Here is a 20,782-nt window from a genome sequence, read left to right as displayed (position 1 = left end):
ATCCTTCCACAAGGTGATTCTACTTATGAAAACAACATGAGTATTCTGCCTGAGCAGTTTTCTGTTACTTCAGCAAACTGAATCAGTCCACAGAAGGATCATGTGACTATCTGAACAAAGGAATATGCAGCCAGGACTACAGAAAAGGGGGAAGGACCTTGACATCTTCTCCTATATTTTTCGGGAAGTGGTTAAGTCAGCTTGGTGCCACTGATGAAACTGTACACTTATGTTAACAGCTACTAAAATCACAGTAGATGTAGCTTTGAGCAACCTGCCTAGTAGATGTCCCTGCCCATTGCAGGGTGTTGGAGCTAGATGGTCTTTAACATCCCTTCCAACTCAAACGCGATTATACATTTCTATGATTCTACATCTAAATATAGTTTAAAAGATTTACAGTAGGGAAGTATAGCTCAAGAAACAGAAATACTTGTAAATTGTTTCTAAAACATGACAAAAATAAAACCCTCAAAAAAATACTAACCATTGGAGGAATGAAGCAAACTAAGCAAAGTATCCAGTAAGTATCTAATGATGGTGCGTAACTGTTCTGTGGATGACATCTGAATCAACTCTTTTGGATCAGATTGCTCCTTCAGAGTTTTCCTGCTTGCACCTAAAGCTACTTTGAGCCTCTGAACAGCATGGTGAGCCAAGTTGAGTTGAAGCTGTAGCTGAATGCAATCCTGGTAAGCAGAAAATACTCTGCTATCTTCTTCTACTGCCTTGTCTGGCTTTCTCAAAAAGTACTGGGCATTGTTAGCACTATTGAGTGGTGGCAGGTCAATACTCTGCAGAAGAATTTCTAACCGATGACAGGCCAAATTGTACCTAAAGGGAAATATTCAAAGAACACAATTCAATACACATTAGCAAACAGCAATATATTTGACAGTCACCCTGCCAGAAGACAGCTTCTGGTCCATTTTGAATGCACTGTTAAAACAGACAGTGAAAAAAAATACAGTGTTGTCTTTGTTACTGCTACAGAGATATTCACTGCAACAACCCTACAACATAGGCAGAATTTTCTTTGGTCTGAAGAATATAATGGGAAGAAAAAAGATCTGTAACATTCCTATATCCCAGTGTTTTACATCAAAATAACTAGTAAATACACATTTTTTTCTTCTAACCTGCACTGTATGTCTTCTTGCAATGCAACCATCATTGCCAAATGTTGGTCAATTTCAGGTTGATTTGCAGCTTCACCTTCTCCTCTGAGGGGATCGTGCATTAGTTTCAGCTCATTTTCAAAGGGTAATATATAGGTATGGCCATAGTAAAATCCTAATGGGATTTTTGCTCTGGCATTTGTGCTGCCGTATCGACCAATGACAGTGATCTGAAAGAGAATGCAACTACCTTGTAACACAATTGTAACAAAACAGGCAAAATAAACACCAAGTCAAAAACACATCAAAAGGTTATAGCCAAGTAAAGTTTGGGCTGAAGAGAGCTTAAGTGAAAGTTCACATAGTAACAAATGTCAAGACTTTAGAAGATAGAGTATGTAGTCTATTTTTACCTTCATAAACCTGCAAACTGGGGGTGGCAACAAGTCATGTAAAATAAGTGAGTGTGTGCTAATGTCAGTAGCAACTACCAGTCGCCTCCCATCCACTTCTTCTCCTAAAGTCCAGATGTCAATTGACAAAGAAGCCAAATCTCCACAAGTGGGAATCAATACATCCGTCAGTAATATAGGTCTTCCAAAATCCAAGGTCACGAATCTTCTTGCTCCTAGAGGAAAAACACAGGATTGCCTAAAATACCAGTGTATGCTAACCAGTGAAGAGATGCTACTTCTCCAACCATAAAGCCATTGTTTATATATTGTTTAAAAGGTATATTTGTATATTTGAGGCTAAAAATACCTGCTCCATCTCAGAAACTCTCACTACAGCTTGCACACTTAGAGAAGAAAATTCTGGCTTCAACTTAATAAACTGTTCTTGCTTTTTATGCACTATTTCAGAACAGGTGCTTTGTCCAGAGAATCAACATATTCCCCAAGCCCCCAGGATTTTTCAACTGTCACCAAATGCTGGGTCTTAAACCTCTAGATATGACAGAATATAAACTGAGAAATATCTTTTCTCTGGAAAGCCAAGTGAGACTGTAGCTAAGCAACTTACATGTAAGGCCTCAGAAAATATTCCATTTCTTAATAGAAAATGTGTCAAAATAATTATTAGGAACTGTGGTTTTACCTGAGTGCATTCGCTCTATAATAATTGACTGATGAGGTGGAGGCTGAAGAAAGTGTGAAGCGTGAGATATTGCAAGAGCAAGACCAGATCCAAGTGGATTCTGAAGAGTGGAAAAACATCAGTAAAATTAACTGATTAAAATCTACGCATTTATAATGAGCTGTTCTCTACAAAAGACTGTAAGAAAACCTCTTGTGATTTAAATACGTACAATTTTGACAACACCTCACTACATTTAGATTTGAGCATGAGTCATCAAAATATATTCAAAGAATTAATAACTCCTTGTACAGTTAAGATAGCTCTAATTAAGAGAAACCATTTGAGGTACTATAACATATCTTGCTTCCTTAAGTCCTTTTCATATTGTCTAAATTTAGTGACATAGTTTTTACACCTCACCCAAATAAACAGGTATTTACTAGCACTCAAGTACAAATTAAGACCCTGCTAATGCTTACAGCATCTTGTTTCTCTAAGAAAAATAAATGAAAATAATTACCGTTCTAGACTTGCTTGTATTTTTGTTATGTGCTGCAAGGTTAACTGTTGGGGGGTCAATGACTGAACCAGGGAAAAGTTGAGCAAGCTCAGCACTAATAACAGCAGAAACTGCTTCATTAGGTGGAGTCAAAGGTGGAGTCATGAAGAGAGGAGTTGTTTTTGGTGTGGGTGGAATGACATCTGAAGGATGAATGAAGAACCCTGGGGCTGCTACTGGATTAGAAGGCACAGAGTTGTGAACAGGACCAACTGCTGATGCTGCTGCTGCCGCTGCTGCTGTTGTCTGATGCAATTTTGCTTCCAGTTTAGCTTTCTGTGGGGAAAATGAAAGCAGAGTATGTAGCAGATAATATTGCTTGTGAACACAGGAGTAGTACTGAGCCACTAACTCAACTTTTATTATACAACTAGATTTAATAAACCTAAACTCCTTTCAACATAGCCATGTTAGATCTCCAACTACAAGCTGAAAAATTAAACTCTATTTAATTTGACTCACTTGCTGAGGAACATGAGTAATCAACTGGAGTAATCAAAAAAATAATAAAACCCCTACCACTGATCAGCAAAGTAGAGCCAACACAGCCAAGCCTCATACTGACAATGGCTTTATGACTGGTACTTCGCTGTGTCAGCAACTGTCCTTTTCATTTCATTGGGCTTTTTCAAATTCAGACTGATATACTTACGCATTAAGACTTAGTTTTGATTACAAACTCCCAACCCACCCTCAACATACACAAAAAACAAGTCTGAAAGACCAAAGCAGCATGGGAGACACTCTCAGCACTTTGTTTAATAACAGTGATCCAGAGTGCAGAGTTGTTCCTTCCTCAAATACACTATGGAGAAAAAAAGAAAAAAAAAAAAGGCAACTAGCTCTGCAACTATTTTGTCAGCTTTCGAAGTTTAGAGACAGCACTAAAATATAGCCAAATAGCCTCCAACCTGTTGCTGAAGCTTCAAAAGCTGCTGCTGTTTCTCTTGCAGCACCTGGAGCTGTTGCTCGGCTGAGGCCATTGCATGAGAGAGAGACTGCAAAGCTACCTGGGCTGCTGAACTCAGTGCTGTCGAGGCTTCCCCAACCGTTCCAGAAGAGAGGCCACCAACTGCTGGGGTAACCCCAAAGGTACTCACTGGCATGAAACAAACAAAACAAAACAAAACATGTATGTAGAAATTGTAAAACATTTAATTCCTTATTAATTGTTCAGAGCAATGTAAAAACAAGAGAAATATCTCCTTTTATCCAGTTCTTGCTACAAAGTAATACCATCTTGATTTACAAAGTATATGGTTTATAGACTATGCACACTGGTCATACATGCAACACTTGGATTACAGAAAAGCCACCTCATGCTCTGGAATTCTTCCATCACATAAGGCTGTAAGGTAAAGATGCAAGCTTGTATGTTATAGTCTCTGACAGAAACAAATTGATTCAAATTAATAGATTTTTAATCCAGCTTGTTTGTTAAGCTCCAAGAAGTTTAACTTCACATATAGCAACTACTTAAAAAAACCCTGTACAAACAAAACATTTCAACACTTGCAAAACTACAGGCAATCTGTTTGTCAAACAGTGTTTTTATGTCCAATGAAAAATATATTGTGGAACAATGCTAAGTAGAAAAAAAAGAAAAATTGTATATACCAGTAAACGTACTTGCATCGTCCCTTTCTATTCTAGTTCCATCACTTGTTGAAACACAGGTAAAGTGCAGAGGTTCAACTTCCAGAAGTCCAGTAAGGGAAGTAAAACTACCTTCAGCAGCTGCACAGCTACCCATTTTCCCATTTCCTGAAAGAGAAACATGTATCTGCATAATCAGGCAATGTTTTCTTGATAGCAACATTTCAAGTCATGAAGTGTTGAAAGGGACAGCTAAACATAACCTACATATTTTATTAGTTAATGTTGTGGAACAAAAACCTTAACGTTATCACATCCACAATATAAGCGGAAGTGTATTTTAAAAAGGATAATGCTGCCAAATCTGAACAGAGTATATTAATAAGTCAAACTATCAAATGTGACAGCAGAAACGTAGTATAACCACCTTAATTCCAGAAATAAATTATACATGGATGCTCTATTCTTTCTACACTGAAAGCAAATTAGCTCGCAAAAATACATTGATGTTACTACAAAGGAAGAGGAAGAAACTGTGTCAGACCAACTAAGATCATACACCAATGTAGTATAAAAACTAGACTGTTAATCAATTTCCTGAAAAGTTCACACAGTTGTATGGAGGGAGACATGGGAAGAAGAAGGACAATAGTATACAAGAAAAGGAAAGGAGTCACTATGAAGGATGAATATGCTTGCTATAAAAGGAATTTCCTGACAGGTAAAAATTATCCAATTCTTTGGACATTCCATGGCCTAAAGATTCACTTACAAACTAACCTGAGAGGATAGATACAAATATGCTTTTAAGGTATTTTAATGCCTCTGAAGCAGAAAAAATACCCATCAAACATGTAATAGTTAAGTAGAGGAATGCCCTATAGCAGCTTCCCAACTTTGGGAAAATCCATTTAGGTTTCTCTACCTACGTAAGTGTTGCTAGTCTAAACGAATAATAACACATCTCAAGGAAGCTACTCCATAGAGGTGACAGATGCTTACTAGATGACTCTGACCCAGGGAATGAGAGCAGCCTTTCTGTTTTATCTCTACCCTTAGATATTCCACAGGGTAAGAAAATAACAGATTCCAGAAAGAGATTTTCTCCTTGCCCGAAGGCCACAGGAAATGTAGAAGATATCAGGAAGCACGAGACTATCCTGAACTTCAGCTTGGCTGCACAGCTATGAAACAGATGGAAAGTATAAAACCAAATCTTAACTGAGGGAAAACAGTATAACAGAGAGATTTATCAGCTCTTCCACAATAGATTACTGCTGAACATACGTACCTGACAGAACATCAGACAAATCAATTTCATCTGACTGTACTCCAATGCTGCTGTTGTATACATTTTTACAAGATGAGCCACATATTTCCAGATCAAACAGAACTGGATCAAAAGGTGAACTATATAATCCATATCTGCAAATGGAATAAGACAAACAGCACTATTCAAACAATAAGAATTCATATAAAATAATTTACAGAAAAAGGCCAAGTATTTCATCACCAGGATTTATTATATTCTAAACTATTCATTTGACATATCTTAGAAATTATCATTTACTTTTACTTCATTAAAGTAATTTCTTAGATGGCCTTTTCAAACAGTTTATCATGCTAAACAGGTAACTCTTTGTTACTAAATAGTTTTGAAGATGTAGTCCTGGAAACATGATGCACAATCACACTCAGACATGGAAACTAGAACTACAAGCCTTAGACAATTAGCCACAACAATACACATGCCTGCATATGGTAAATCAGACATTTGTCTGAAGTCAATAAAAGCACAGTACCATTCCAAAACAGCAAAAGAAATTCCACCTCAGCTTGTTCTTCCAGCTGAAGTAAAACTTTAAAAGCAAATGCTTCTAGGCATACCAATCAACACTTGCAATAAATATCTAACAGAAGAAAACTCGTAACATTTACTCTGACTGTGCTGCAGGGGAAAACATAGAACCATCACTCAGGTAAGAGGGTGGTCCCAAATCAATTAAGGTTTTATAAGCCAAGAAAAAGGAAAATCCAAAGTAGTATCAAAATCAGTGTTGGTTTGTTGTTGTTTTTTTTTTTTTGTGTACCAATACCTATTACCAGCAACTGACAAGAGGAAAAAATGGAAATCAGGCCAAAGTATTAACCAGGAAAGAAAGAACATGTGTGTAGGTACAAAAGTGAGAAACAAGACTCTGCACCTTGACTGCCAAGAGAGAGAAGAAATATGAAATATTTCCACAAACACACCAGCAGGGACAGTAAGTTCTTCTGCCTTTTCCCTCTGCCTCCAAGCAGTTTCTCTTTTCTTTAGCAGGTGAGGAAAGCCTCCAACAGGTAATGCTGAGAAGGCTGGAGTGTTTACATGTCTTTTTTGATCAGGTAGTCACAAATGTGTAAATGTCTACATGAATACAACACCAGCAGCAAGGCAGAACAGATTCCAGACTTCTCTGAATGTTAAAATGCTTCCACATTAGGTGGGCTCAAAGTTTTGTTGCCACAAAATACTATGACTGCAATTAGTCAGAAAATGATGAATGATGTTACAAAAGGGCAATAATTGCTACAGATCATATGAGAATTACAGTTCAATCCATTTCACATACATTTCCCAACCAAGTTACTTACAAGGTAGCAAATTTAAGATGACAACTTTATACTAAGAACAACACAAAAGAGACTTGGTTGCTCTCTACAAGCATGCATTGGACACGACCAGTGCATAGGGCACATCTGACAAGACTGACCTGTTAGCTGCCTGACCCTGTTTCATAAGCAAAGTGGCCACTAAAACACACAAAAATGCTCAGACAAAATTCAGTGGGGTACCTTCACAGCCTGTTTTACACCTCAGATTTACAAATTCAATAAATAGGTCAGCTCAACACTAACACAATACTTGCATGATTTAAATGAAGAGTTTGATTTATTAAGTAAGCTTTGTAGAGTCGAGTCAGAATTTGAATGTACAGCAGAGCGTTAAATACATTCTGTCCAATCCAGATTAGTTGGTTGGAACATGGTGCTAATAATGCAAGGTCAAGGGTTTGATCCCCCTATGGGCCTTTCATTTAAGAGCTGGACTTGATGATCCTTGCAGGTTCCTTCCAACTCAGACTAGTCTTTCTGTGATTTCAGAAAGCATAGCGCCTTTTACACATCCTTCAGCAGGAATGATCAGGTTCACAGTTTTAAGCTGCATTAGCAACACTTTTCTCCAAAGATTATAGAAGTTACATCAACGAAAAACCAAAGAATGAAACGTCATGTAAAAACCCATCACCCTATTCATCTGTGCAGTAATGAACACAAAGTATGCAAAATGCCTCTTCCACTTAACTCGTCAGAATATGCAACTGGAGTAATGTCTAAGATTTTGTGTATCACAATACAAAGAAGATAAGGACCAAAGAAAACAGTTCAAGGAAATGCTTTAAGAATGACTACACATCTGGAGAACACAATCCAGATACAAACAAACCCTGGACATCCAAAATTTGTTAAGAATGAAACAATCTGCTCTCCATTGTCAATGTGCCAAATTGGACAACACAAGCACTAAAAGGCTTTAGTGGCAGCAGGAGAGATTTCAGATTAGATGTGAGCAGGAGACAATTCAAGTGTTAATGATAAGAATAATTAAGCCGTGTAACACCTTACAATATTTAAAATATTTAAATTCCACCACTACTCCAATCGGGTACTTTTAAGAACGAGTTGGAAAAATTTTGTCAGATTTGTTAGAGACAAATCAACCTGCTTTGTTGTAAGACAGCCTAAAATACTGTCTGAAATCCCTTTTTTTGTTGTTCTTTGAACTGCAAATCATGTAACACACCCAACTGCCCTTATCCTTGCAAGTTTTACTTGCTTTATTGCAGCACATGATAGTAAAATGAGTACTACTCTCCCTGAAGACAACATGAATGTGAAGATCCTTTAACTAGACATCTGCTTTTATCTGACTACCAGATGTTAGACTATTGCACCTGGGACCAATAGAAAGAGGAAAACCACAATACCATAAACTCAGCAACACAAATGCACACAAATAGGATAAAATACAACTCAGGGAGAGGGAAGGGAAAAAGGGCAAAGCAATGGCTGCCTACTAATTTCTCTTAAAGAAACCCCCAAACTAAAATGACAGTATTCTCTTGATCTGTAGACATATGAAGGAAAGGCCAGTAAATTTTGCTTACATTAGTAAATGAAATCAAATAGTCAGTCCTTGCTAGAGAGCTATAATAATCAAATAAGGAATTAGACAGATGTGTCTGCTGCTTTTCTTTAGCTAACTATAGGGTTACCAAGTTAAAAGAGAATATAAATTTAGTTCCAAGGGGAAAAAAAAAATAAAAAAAAATTGGTAAAACACCATCTAGAAACATTCAGAAACCCTAAGCTTGAAGGATACCAAGAACAGAAGCTCACTTCAGAAATCTTTCCTTGACATGCAGACACTTGTGCTCACCACTAAGTGATCTGAAATATCACATGTACCCAATTCAAAAGTGGGCAACTGGAAAGGAAAAAAACCTTCCATTTCAGATATGCTAAGGTACTTGGAAGCAATCTTTATGAAGGAACAAGTCAATTCCCACAGAAAGGTGCCATTTCTCATGTCAAGTGTAATTTTCACATTTTTCTCCTGCATTGGATTTCTAAAGACAATTCAACATAAGAACACAAAACCTTTTTTCAGTTCAAAATTTCCAATCATCCAGGTACCAATTCTATTGCTGGGATAAGTTTTCTGATCAACTGCAAGGATTACAGACAGTGAAATAAATGAATAACTACGAAGAGGTATGCAGTAGACAGTATGATAAGGATCCAAGTATAACACCTGAGAATAAGTTTTTATCAAGTATTTTGGAATTATAGTCCTTTAAAAACAAACCAAACCAAACCAAAAAACCAAAAACCAACAAAAAAAAAAATCTAACATCCTCCCTGCCTCCAAAACTTTGCTTACTACATTTTCTACTACATTTACCATTTTATCTGAGGATTCTGAGCAAACCTTTTCTACCTTGATCTTACTTGACTTTGAGGAAACCTCTTGCACCCAAACCACAACTGAAAAAGATGTCAAAAAGCAGCATGTTCCCACTACCATAATGCAGCTTTGGAAACTGCTGCAAAACTGAACCATCAGAGATTTCCTTTAGGCATCATATAAATACAAATCTAAGTGGCAAATCAGTTCAATATGTAAAATATGCAACATCACAGTCTGAAATTACATTGATACATAATTTAAAGTAAGCACCTGCACTCCCAGTAAATTACTCCAGGTCTCTACACTTAGACACCTGTTCTTTAGTAGAAATACATCAACTGTATGGTCAGCCTACAGAGAAACTACAGTTTTGTAGAACTGAAACTATTTGGTATATTTGATTCCCTCCAATACTCAAAATAGGACATGCTTTGTTAGTCCTTACACTAAAAATTATAAATATTAACTTAAGGATTGCACAGACATCAAACATTACATGCATATTTGCTGATATAAAATGTAAGATAACAATTAAACTCATCTTTAATTTTGCACAAGTTAAAACTGTTTTCCAGAGCTGTAGCAAATTAATCCTTGCTCAAACAAATATGGCAAAATGTATCTTTTTTAAAAACACCCAACCTTTTTCAGAACACCAAAGGATGGCATTACACATTCTTATGTTTGTTTTTATCAGGTTTACATCATCCACCTTTCTTAGTACCTTGTTTGAAGCAACGCTTCCATTGGTGTTAGGCGATCCTGCAGCTGTCGGGACACAGCAGTTAGCAACGATGCACAAGCTGTACTACATCCCGCCAAATCTTCATCCTTTACATAATTCAGCAATACAAAATACCAGTATACAGATCCTGCATTTAAAAAAAAAATTCAGGTGAAACATATGAATTTTTCACTGAAAAAGAATACTCTGAAGGATAATTAATGGAAGGGATAAATGAAATATCTAATGGTTACTGAATACAGACTAGAAAGTATTCTACCCCTTCTCTTTTTTGAGAGACTTCAATTTAGAATCATTCTGTAATCATTAGTTTCCACGAGTACTTCCAATTCTCTTATCAACTTAACACATAACTGAAGGCAAAAAGGTTCCCAAGAGACAGCTTTGCACACTTCCTTCATTGCTTCTGCCCACAACAATCAAAATCCTCTTGATCTAATAAGGTGCTAGGCTAGAGGTTCCAATCCTATCAGAGCCAAGCCCTACTCTAGATTCAACTCTTTTTCTGCTTTTATCCTCTGGTTTTTGATTGCTGTCTCCTTAATCTGTATTTGCTGGAGTCACTGTTTACTTACAAATCAGTTCTGTGAGCACACTGCAGTAGTACTGCATGGAAACAAATCTCAGCTTCCTCCTTCTTTTTCCCTCCCCATGTATTCCAAACCCTTTATAGCAGTGCGTTATGTGTTTCTACCTGGGTGGTAGCACAACAAGCCTTTTGGAATGCAAACTAATTTTCCTGCAAAACCCCTTGGTGATGCCAAGCTAGAAGTAATTTAACAATGTCCTAGTGTGAAAAGCAGGCCTTGCCGCCCCAAATATGTGGGTAAAGTCATCTTCCCACCCTATCTGGCACTCAAGAAGCTTCAACAAGGTGCTAAGACACCATTACTCTGCAATGTAGACAAGGAAGGTAATGAACTTGGTTAATTTCCTTTAGGTGCAGAAGAAACAAAAGTGGATTGCTAGTAGGACATCATTTGGATAGTCAGGCTTCCTGGAATAAATCTTCTACTTTTAAAAAATAACAGACAATTTTGACTGTCACTTATGTCAACAGAATCTGTTGTTGCTGAACACCTTCAAAAATTCTTGCAAAACTTACTTAAGCTCTTCCAGAAATGTCAGATTTGGCACTTTGGTTTAAGCAAGCTTGTTTGCTTAAAATTCCACTATCTGCAAATGCCTCCTTCATACTTGGATACCATCTGACCATACCACTCCAAGAAGCATTTTGTACTAACCGAACAATTACCTAATTCTTATCTCACAAGAGAGTCCAACAAAACATGACAAACAGCAAATGTACCGTGTCTATTTACAACAACAAACACTGCATACGTACCACCTGTCGCAGCAGCAGGCAAAAGAGGCATATTGTCAAGCAAGGCTTTTAGAAGAACTGATCCAAATCCCTGCTGACTCGGGTCACACCTGCCATTGCTACAAAGAAACACATAGACACTTTAAGATTTACTTAAGAAAGAACCAAGGATGACATCTCCTCCAGAAGATGAAGCTGAAAGACTGATGTTCTTTGCGGTCATACCCTAAACACATTCTTCCTGAACAGATCTTCCAGATCTTGTTGCTTTATGAATTCAATGTCCATCAATAACAAACATGCTTGTACATTTCAGACTGCATGCAAATCCCCCAAATACATTTAAAACAGAAATATATAAATAAAAATAAATGTAAATAATTAACACTGACCTGATGCACAGTGCAAGAAATCGTGCACATTTGTGAGCTATGCTCCGCCCAGCTTCAAAGAAGCAAACACGGATAATATCAGAGACACATTTACGCGTTTTAGAAAGCAAACTGTCATTTCCTTCCTTTGAGCTGTAAAAACAAGTTGCATACTTTAGAAAATCATATAAAACTTTTTTTTTTTTAAGTGAACTGATACTGAGGAAGAGCCGTGATAATCTGAACACAATTCCTCCCTTACCTGCCAGGTCCGTTTGAATACACTCCGGCCAGCCAACAAAGCGTGTCAAGTACAAGACTCTGAGAGTGTTCTGTACTCAGACCATCATCTGTCTTCTTGCAAAGAGTGGTGAGTAACTTCTCATGGAACTCTGAAAACTGTAACATGGCACACCGTTGAACTCTAGGGAGGAGGGGAAGGAGATAAAAACCAGAATTATCCAATATGGCCATTCTCCCATTAAAGTGTCCCTCCAGCTTTGTATCCTGTCATAAGAGCAGCAAAACAGAGAATGCTAGATAAGCGTAAAACCAGTACACAAGCATATATAATACCTTCCATGCACACATTCCCAATCTTCCTATTTTCTGCTCGTAGAACTTCCTATTTTACTATATACCTAGTAATCTGTGAATTTTTTCCTCCTATTAACTTGTCTAGCAACTTCTAAACGTAAACAAACTTTCACCATCCACAACACTCTTTAGCAAACATTTGCACATACCTCTTTGCGGCCTCTTTGACCTCTTTATGCCCACTGCAGTCAGTGCCACCATTGTAGGGTGGCAGCTGGTAATACACTTTAAATACTATATTCTTTGCATTGAGGTCTGCAGTACCAATCCAGAGACTTTAACCACTTCTTTGAGTAACAATTTGTTAGTTATAATTGATTCTAAATTTTTCAACAAATAATATAATCTCTGCTCTAAGAAACCAGACAATGTGGAAATAGAAAGGGAAGATGCTTCCTTTAAAAAAAATCTGTCCAGATAATTTATCTACTTTACCCAGAAAACTTATTTGCTTTTTCAAGTCAGGCAAAATAATCACTCAACATATAATTTCCTGCACAATGTTTTTCTACCACAATTTGCACAGAACAGTGCCCTCTAACTCATAATTTATAGGATTTTCCAAACAAAATAAGCTTATGAAATGACAACTTGAAACAGTGGCCTGACCCAAGCTATTTTGAGGACTAAACTTTTTATGATAAGTGTAACTAAAGCTAATATTTCTTCAGATTAAAAAACACCTACTAACCTTTCCTTTGAAATTGAAGTTTTTTTAAATCTTCGAATTGTTACAGAGACTTCTTGAAGTAAGTCACAGCCTCGCAGATTATCTGATTTTCTTGAAGAATTAGTGCCTTCAATTTTGCTGGATGGCTTTTCCTGATTTTTTTTGGAAAAAAATAACATTTAAAAATCACATTGATTTTGATTGATTTTTATACCTTGTTCAGTGAAATGCAAATCGTTCAGTAAAATCTCTCAGCTTGAGCATTGTACTAAAATAAACTAATTTTGTTCACTAATTGCTTTAATATAGAACAACAAATTTAATAATGTTCTGTAATCTATAACGTCCTAACCATTCCAATAACATCCTCAAGATGTGTCATATCATCCAATCTTAGAACTACAATGATCAAGAGTAAAATACACACAAACACACAAATCTTCGTAGGAGGGGGAGGCATATCAGCAACTGAAAATACTCAGGGAAACAGAAGTTTCAAAAACAAGCGCTCAGAATGTGAAAGTACAGAACAGACCTTTTCAACTAAATATGCACAAAACAAACAACTTAAGAGATGTTGAACTCTAATTCTTGAGGGTGTCAACACAGTGTCATGTTTACAAAGCAATTTTTAATGGATCTTAATTCTCCTAACAGCTGTTTGGTGTTCAGATCACATAAATCACACCAAGTCTACAACTAACACACGTCTTCCTTGGCTTGTCATTACCTTGCCTGCTGCAACTTTTGCCAACAACGAAGCAAGTGAATGGCCCTTGTTAGTCTGAGGTTTTAGAGGTGGTATTCTAACAACAGGTCTAATGCCACCATTGCAGATTTCTTCTGTTCCTCTGTCATTTACTGCTTTAACATGAATTAAAAATGAACGATACTTGCCACCAGCCATGCCTAAAAGTGGGGGGAAAAAAAGGGAGGGAGGGAGAATTTGCATAATAAGGCAAGTTGTAAACAGATTTCAACTTCACAGATATAGTGCACAAGCAGAGCTCAACCATATTAATTACAGTACTTGATCATCAGTTTGAAACTGTTACACAGCAAAATTTGTCAATGTGAAAATAAATAAACCTAAGTCTGACTACAGAAGTATGAGATGCACTTTAGTCATACATACTTCATGCAAATAGCATAATAAACTGGTTTACCTTTAACAAGCTTTGGACTTGTTAGTGTCAACATTCCAGCATGTCCTGATAGATCAAGTCCAGTAGCCAGCCATACTGGACCACAAAGTATATCTTCCTTGTGTTCCTCCAGAAATGGACACAATCTAAGACCTTAAAAAAACATGAGTAACACGGATATGAATTAGCCATAATTGTCACAAAATCTGATCATTTGCATGGATTAAAAATACACCATGTCAAACTCTGATCACTAAATACACATAACTCTAAATCAAAAATTACTTGAGGTTCATTTTTAGACATTTTCCAGTGAAATCAATAAAGGTAAACAACAGTTTTCAAACCATTTTCAGCTGTATAATGTGGATAATACATATGTTGACCAGCTTATCAAAGCCAGAAAATATACAACTGATGAAATAATGAACCAATATTACAGATCCACATATTACTTGGACTTTATTGAAGCAGGACAGAACTGTTTAAAACAAAACATAATGAATAATTAAATTTAAAACAAGAAGACTGATTTGTTTCTCCTGTGGTATATTCAAACTATTGAAATCATCATTCACTCATCTCTGCTGCTCCTTTCTCAGCATGAAACATCTTTCAGCATTTTTATCACCCCTTTGATTCCTCCCCTCATCCTTTGCAACACCTTTCTTGGAGCCATAGAATCACAGAATGGTTTGGGTTGGAAAGGATCTTTCTAGTCATGCTCTAGGACAAACCTGATAACGTGAGTGAAAAGAAAGTCTAAAGTAAGACTGTTAAAAAGATAAGAAAAAGAATCCAGAATACTGAATCACTACAACTGACAATTTTTAAGTCTGCAGCTCTCCTCACTCAGACCCACTCTTATTGCCTTTCACAGTCTGAGATCTTGTGGAAAAGTGCTGGTTAACAAAAAGCTATAAAAACAGGCACAGTCAGTGTGATGTGACTCAAAGTCAACAGGACTAGTTATGAATTCTTTAGCCATTCTTTATTTTGTTTATGGCAGCAATCTCTGCAAAAGCCAGGTATGCAAAGAAAAATTATACTAAACCTAGCTAAAGAAACAAAGTAAAATACTGCTGGAACAGTGTAAGAATTTTAGTTAGGAAGGTGCCCTATCAATCTACTTTATTTCTAAATTCAAATAAATATTAATCTGCTTTTAAGCAACAAACCTCTTCAGTAGTTTGGGATTTTTTTGGTGTGTTTGTGTTAAACTTTCAACTCATTAAGCAAACAGACCAGTGAGAGAAACAACTTTGAAGAGAGATACGAAATTAGTATATTTTAAATGACTGAGAATTCTTTGCAGATGAATTCCAGTGTATCATTTAAAAAAGAAAAAAAAGATCATATTTTAAACAAAATATAACAAGATAAAGAAAACTTACATTGTGGTTCCTCTACATCCATATACTGCATTTCTTCATTGAATTCCACCAGTCCTGGTTTTCCATTTCTCTCCACCTCAATATTAAGAGCTGGAGACAAAGGAAATGTGATCTGTCTATCTACTGCTGCTTCTGGAAATAAAAATATTAGCAAGATTTCAAACATTGCTCAAGGTTCAGGAAAAACACAAGCAATAGTTCCCATAGCAAAATTATTGGCTTTCTGCCCACAACACTATTTCTAATACAAACCCACAAAAATAAAAAGGCACATTTTTCATATTAGGATTGAACTGAAGTTGCAGCAAATGGTTAAAAAAAATACTTCTGAATGAGCTCTAAAGAGCCTGTTTTGCTTTAACACTGTCCAAATTCTTTTCCCCTAATAATCAACTGCAGATTACTCCTAAGCAATTAGATTCCAATATTGAAAGTTTGATAAACTTTAAATACTTTAAACTTAAAATAATTGGATTGCTCCCACTGAACATTATTTTGATAATACTTAAATACAGCCTTTTTTTCAATTAATGGATCACATGAATCATAGATGAAGAAGACATGCAAGCAAATTAACAAGAAACATATACAGTGAAATAACTGCCACACCAGAACCACTAATTCCAAACTGGAGGAATTATGCCTCTGGCCTTCCCATTACTACACACTGTATATTTAACTCTTTCCAGGGTTCCTGTCGTACAAAAAAATTACTGAATAAACTCTCCCCTGTACATCTTCCCTAGGTCTCATTATCTTAAAATTTCAGTTCCTTTCTCCCCCTATGGAAGGAGAGAAGGGAATGGGGGGAGTTAATTGAATTTCAGTCTGAGGTTTTTATAAATTTTCAAGAGCCATCAAACAATCTTGAATATGACTTCTCTCTAGGATTAGAACATTTTGGTTAAGATCCATCACAGATATAAATTATCTAGGTTTGTCTTCCCTTATAATGAAACCATTAGTGCCCTATTACTTTATTCAATAGTGCATATTAAAAAGGCAAATGTCACTAAGGTCCTTTTCCAAAATTCAAAAAATTGAAAAAGGGGAGGAAACAACTGCAATGCAGTCACACTTTGGGAACATGTTGGTTAGTTGTGCCTCCTCAATCCTACTGAATAAAAAAGAAAAAAGACTTTGCCAAGGCTGCCTTGCAGGCGCTCTCACATTCCCCAGTCCTTTCCAGACTAACTGACCCCCGTTCCATGCTTTTTCCACCCTATGTATAAGAGAAAAAAACAAATTCCAGTACATGTAAGGAAGTGAAATATCATTTTCTGGAAGAGCTCTGTGCAGAAAAGCATTCACAGAGAGCTCTAGCAATCTAGTTCACAGCAAAATCAAATGTCTCCAAAGAATTACCAACTTATGAAACTGTTTGCTCAGAAATATTTAAAACTGAAGCATTAAGGAAAAGAGTTTAGCTTTTCTTCTACTGTTTTGTTCCACACATGAATATTTTCAGACTAATTCTGACATCCAGATCTGCAAATGGACTGAATTCAGGCTGAAAACAAAGCGGGTTCCATTCAGAAGAGCAATATGGCCTATCTATCCAGTCTTTTAATTTGACAGAACAAATTTCTGCTACATGTTAAAATTAAGGTTTTACTTCAAGCATTAAAAAAAATGAAAAAACTGAAAGAACACCTGTTGTCTGCTGTCCTGCAGTTAAAGCTAGCACTTCTGCTAAATCTAAACCATCTTGTATCCTAAAAGAATTGACTTTTCACAAAGAATATTACTATGCTACAATATTTTGTTCTTGGATAACAACCAGTATTTAAAGGAAGCACATCCAGGACACATTTTTTTGTTGTTAAACACTGGGGGATGTTACAGGACGGGAAGTTGTATGGAAGCATGTGCATAATCTTTGGTATGTCTGCATTCATTTTTGAAATTTACAGCACTGTTACCCTTGTTTAACTGGGATGCTCTTACTTAGCAATAAAAAATTAGGAAAAAGGAAAAAAAAAAAGGGCTTTTATGATCATGCTTGCTGTTCTCCCCAACACATTTTATATCCAGCAACCAATTTAATAACATCTGACAGCAAGATTTCTCTGAAGTACTCAGTTCCGAGAAGCTTTTGGAAAAGATGTGGCCAGACAAAGACAACCAATTAATGCCTCAATAAGAGGGGGTGCTGCATGTAATATCTTCCTCTCCTAGCAGACAGGGCAGCAGGATACGCAATGAACACTCTTACCACAGAAAAATCCCAATGGAGGCACAAACTCTTCCACATCAAAGAACTGACTTTTCAATTACACTACCCCCTCATAGGTTCCCTGGGAGCTAGTAAGATGCACAGTCCAGTTAGGAGTCTTCCCAAGGTAAGAGTGTTCCTAACTTTGGTCTCCTCTGTCAAAGCTGCAAGGAACAAAAGGTGAAATCATACTGCAACTTTCACAGAGCTTAGTTAATGAGCCAAAGGATGAGAGAATTCCCAAGGAAGCCAGTTTTTTTCTGCTGCCACCAAGAAAAGCCTTGTCATTTTCTCACTGGCAAATAATTTCCTTCTGTGATTTGGAATGATTTATTGTAATTTTTTTTTACATACCAAGACCTTAGAAGAGCACCACTTGTTTTATCAGTCAATCTCTAAGATGATTTACAACTGACAGTGTATTTTTTTAATGACTGTAGGATTCAAGCAGTACCGAATAATTGAGTTCAATCTTTTTGAGCTATGTGCTTTTATTTGTATAAATGTCAGGATTTTGAAACATTTTGTTTCCATGTTTACATTCAAACATGGTAAGTGAAAACAGCCCATGATGCTAAGAAATACAGTAAAATGGAAATAAGTAAAACTGGAATACTTACACTATTTCAAGCAATTTTTATCAAAGAGAATAGTGAGTTTAAGAAAAGAAATAATGCTCTGAAAGTTAACTTAAGCTATTTCTTACCATTGACTTTCCCTAAGCCTGGAGCTTTATTTTTAAGTAAAGTCACTTGAATCTGGGGAATGCTGGTGATGTTTGAATTCAAAACAAATTTGAAGTCCACATGTCCAACCATACAGGCTTTGGGTAGAACCAGTTCAAAGACATGCTCATCCCAGCTGTTGCTGTTGGGAAAAAAAGAAGACAAAGACCCAGTGTTAAGAGATAATTCAGAACAAACAGGAAGCATCACACAGTGCATTTTCCATCTATGCACAGTGTCTTCAACAAGAAGAAAAATGTACTTTGCACTAGTTGACATCCACATGAATTTCTGAAGTAGTGTCTTTTCAAGTTAACCATATTAATTTTGTGAAAATGATGTTAAAAAGCCAATCAATAAGAAAGGGTGAAACAATGTTCGGGTAAAATCAGTGTAAAGATTCTCTGTTACCTTCATTGCAGCACCCTTTTCATACTACTATAAATACCAGTTTCCATGGTTTCCATGAAAAAAAAGTATGAGAAAAAAGCCTCCAAACACAACATTAAAAAAGTGAAGTGTACTACCAATCAGTGAAGTGTATGAAAGCACAATCCTAAGTACCTACCTTGCAATCTCTTTTAAGCTGCCCTTGATGTTGTTTAACACTTGCCAATGTCATTGTCCAATAGTACGAAAGCCACATCCAGAGACTCAAAACACTAGTTTCAAATTATTTTAAAAACACATTTGATAATTCATACAGGATGAAAAGTGCTTCTTACCAGATGCACTGTGCAAAACGGGCACAGCTTTCTTTTAGTAAGTCACATTTTTGTTTTGAAGACAAGTTTGGTTTACACTGAAAGTGTAAACTTGAGATAATAAGTACCCCTCAATAATCCATTCCATAGTTTTACACACTAAGGTTCAAAGAGTAATTAAAATAAAACTAACCACCTGTCAATTGTTCTGTTTGCATACATTTTTTAAAATACTGAACTTCCCGATCCTCTCAATTTAGCAATAAATATTTTTTAAACGTAACCGATAGACTATGCTTATTCAGTGGTATAACTGAGAACACTAAGAAACTGAGTTTGCTGCTATAAACATTTTTGAGATATCTTTCTAACATCTCAATCACAAAAGAGTATTTTAAATCAAATAATATGCTCTACATTGAGTATTATACAGAAAACCATTTGAAAATAGAGTAAGGAATGGTGTAACTGTATTTAATTCTTTACAATAATATCCCTGAAGGCCAGATCTCCCTCAGGCACATATAATACACTTAAAAGAGATTTCACGTAAAAGTAATGAAATGGCATGCCAGCTTTCCAGAGCAAGCAACACAGAAAAGCAGTGATTTTGGGAGGAAAGATGAACAGAAGGCAGCTTGTGGTTATGATTTAAGAAGCAACAGTGAAGAATGTTCAGTTAACTGTACAATAACACAGGTAAACAAAATAAAATGAAAATTTATCCTATGGCTCTGGGGAAAAAAAACCCTAAAACCTCTGTAAGCAACTGTAACAATAAATACTTAGAATCACTAGTGCCTTTCCTATGGCTTGGAGAATATATACCCCAGTGCAAAACAGGGAGAGATTTGGGGGTGGTTTTTGATGTCATGCAAAGCATGGACTAAATGAGACATTCAAAGGAGCCAGACTTCTGAAAGACTAAGTAGTATTCTGCTCATCCAATTTTAGTTAAAGATCTAGTACAAACCCAGAAATGAATAATAAACCACTTTGTCTGCAGTAGTCTTTTGTAGTGTGTATTGCATAGTGAATTACAACTGTTATTTGTCTGCTCCAGAAATGTATTTCTGACAGAACTGAGCAGCAGATGCTCAATAGGCATGTATGGAATAACGAACCTCCATGAACATCTCCCACTAATCCAACAGTAAAGAGATCTTCTTATACCTATGGCAATAAACTTCACAATCTAATTCTGTGATTAGTTAAAAAAATACCCTTTACAGATTTTTTTAATTTCCTGTAAGTCTAAGTGCATCCTGTTTATTCATGTGCAAAGTTTCAAAGTAGTAAAAAAAAAAAATTACTCCTTACTATTTTCCTTAATATTTTAGTATATCCACAATAAGTATCACTTTTCTATGACAATCTCATGCAAGGTCTTTTAGGAACTCTTCTCACCTCTGACACCCTTCTACATCTATAGCATCTTCCTAAAGAAGAACATACAATCCATACTGTATTCTAAATGCCAATATACCATCATTCTCCCAGCTACAAAATATTTTCCAACACACTTATT

At 36.3% G+C, this 20,782-nt stretch overlaps 1 protein-coding gene across 1 annotated transcript in view; it reads right to left on the bottom strand.

Moving 5' to 3' along the window:
• Window positions 1–487: 487 nt before the first annotated feature.
• Window positions 488–20,782, bottom strand: part of BIRC6 (baculoviral IAP repeat containing 6) — a gene marked incomplete at its 3' end in the record, with an annotated part of 65,970 nt that continues 45,675 nt past the window's right edge. The window contains exons 13-29 of the mRNA XM_027681643.1: window positions 18,532–18,692; window positions 15,611–15,742; window positions 14,238–14,369; window positions 13,802–13,980; window positions 13,093–13,223; window positions 12,067–12,228; window positions 11,826–11,957; window positions 11,455–11,552; window positions 10,089–10,236; window positions 5,645–5,778; window positions 4,375–4,521; window positions 3,669–3,856; window positions 2,719–3,033; window positions 2,217–2,316; window positions 1,532–1,746; window positions 1,140–1,348; window positions 488–834 (exon numbers count right to left, since the gene is read on the bottom strand). Of these exons, the coding sequence (XP_027537444.1) occupies window positions 488–834; window positions 1,140–1,348; window positions 1,532–1,746; window positions 2,217–2,316; window positions 2,719–3,033; window positions 3,669–3,856; window positions 4,375–4,521; window positions 5,645–5,778; window positions 10,089–10,236; window positions 11,455–11,552; window positions 11,826–11,957; window positions 12,067–12,228; window positions 13,093–13,223; window positions 13,802–13,980; window positions 14,238–14,369; window positions 15,611–15,742; window positions 18,532–18,692 (2,930 nt within the window). The remainder of the gene's footprint in view (window positions 835–1,139; window positions 1,349–1,531; window positions 1,747–2,216; window positions 2,317–2,718; window positions 3,034–3,668; window positions 3,857–4,374; window positions 4,522–5,644; window positions 5,779–10,088; window positions 10,237–11,454; window positions 11,553–11,825; window positions 11,958–12,066; window positions 12,229–13,092; window positions 13,224–13,801; window positions 13,981–14,237; window positions 14,370–15,610; window positions 15,743–18,531; window positions 18,693–20,782) is intronic.

Source organism: Neopelma chrysocephalum, unplaced genomic scaffold (assembly GCF_003984885.1).
Source record: "Neopelma chrysocephalum unplaced genomic scaffold, ASM398488v2 Primary Assembly neopelma1_61, whole genome shotgun sequence".
NCBI classification, from domain to species: domain Eukaryota; kingdom Metazoa; phylum Chordata; class Aves; order Passeriformes; family Pipridae; genus Neopelma; species Neopelma chrysocephalum.
The sequence above is the reverse complement of the archived record's forward strand: the minus strand, read 5'-3'. Positions and strand labels throughout refer to the sequence as shown.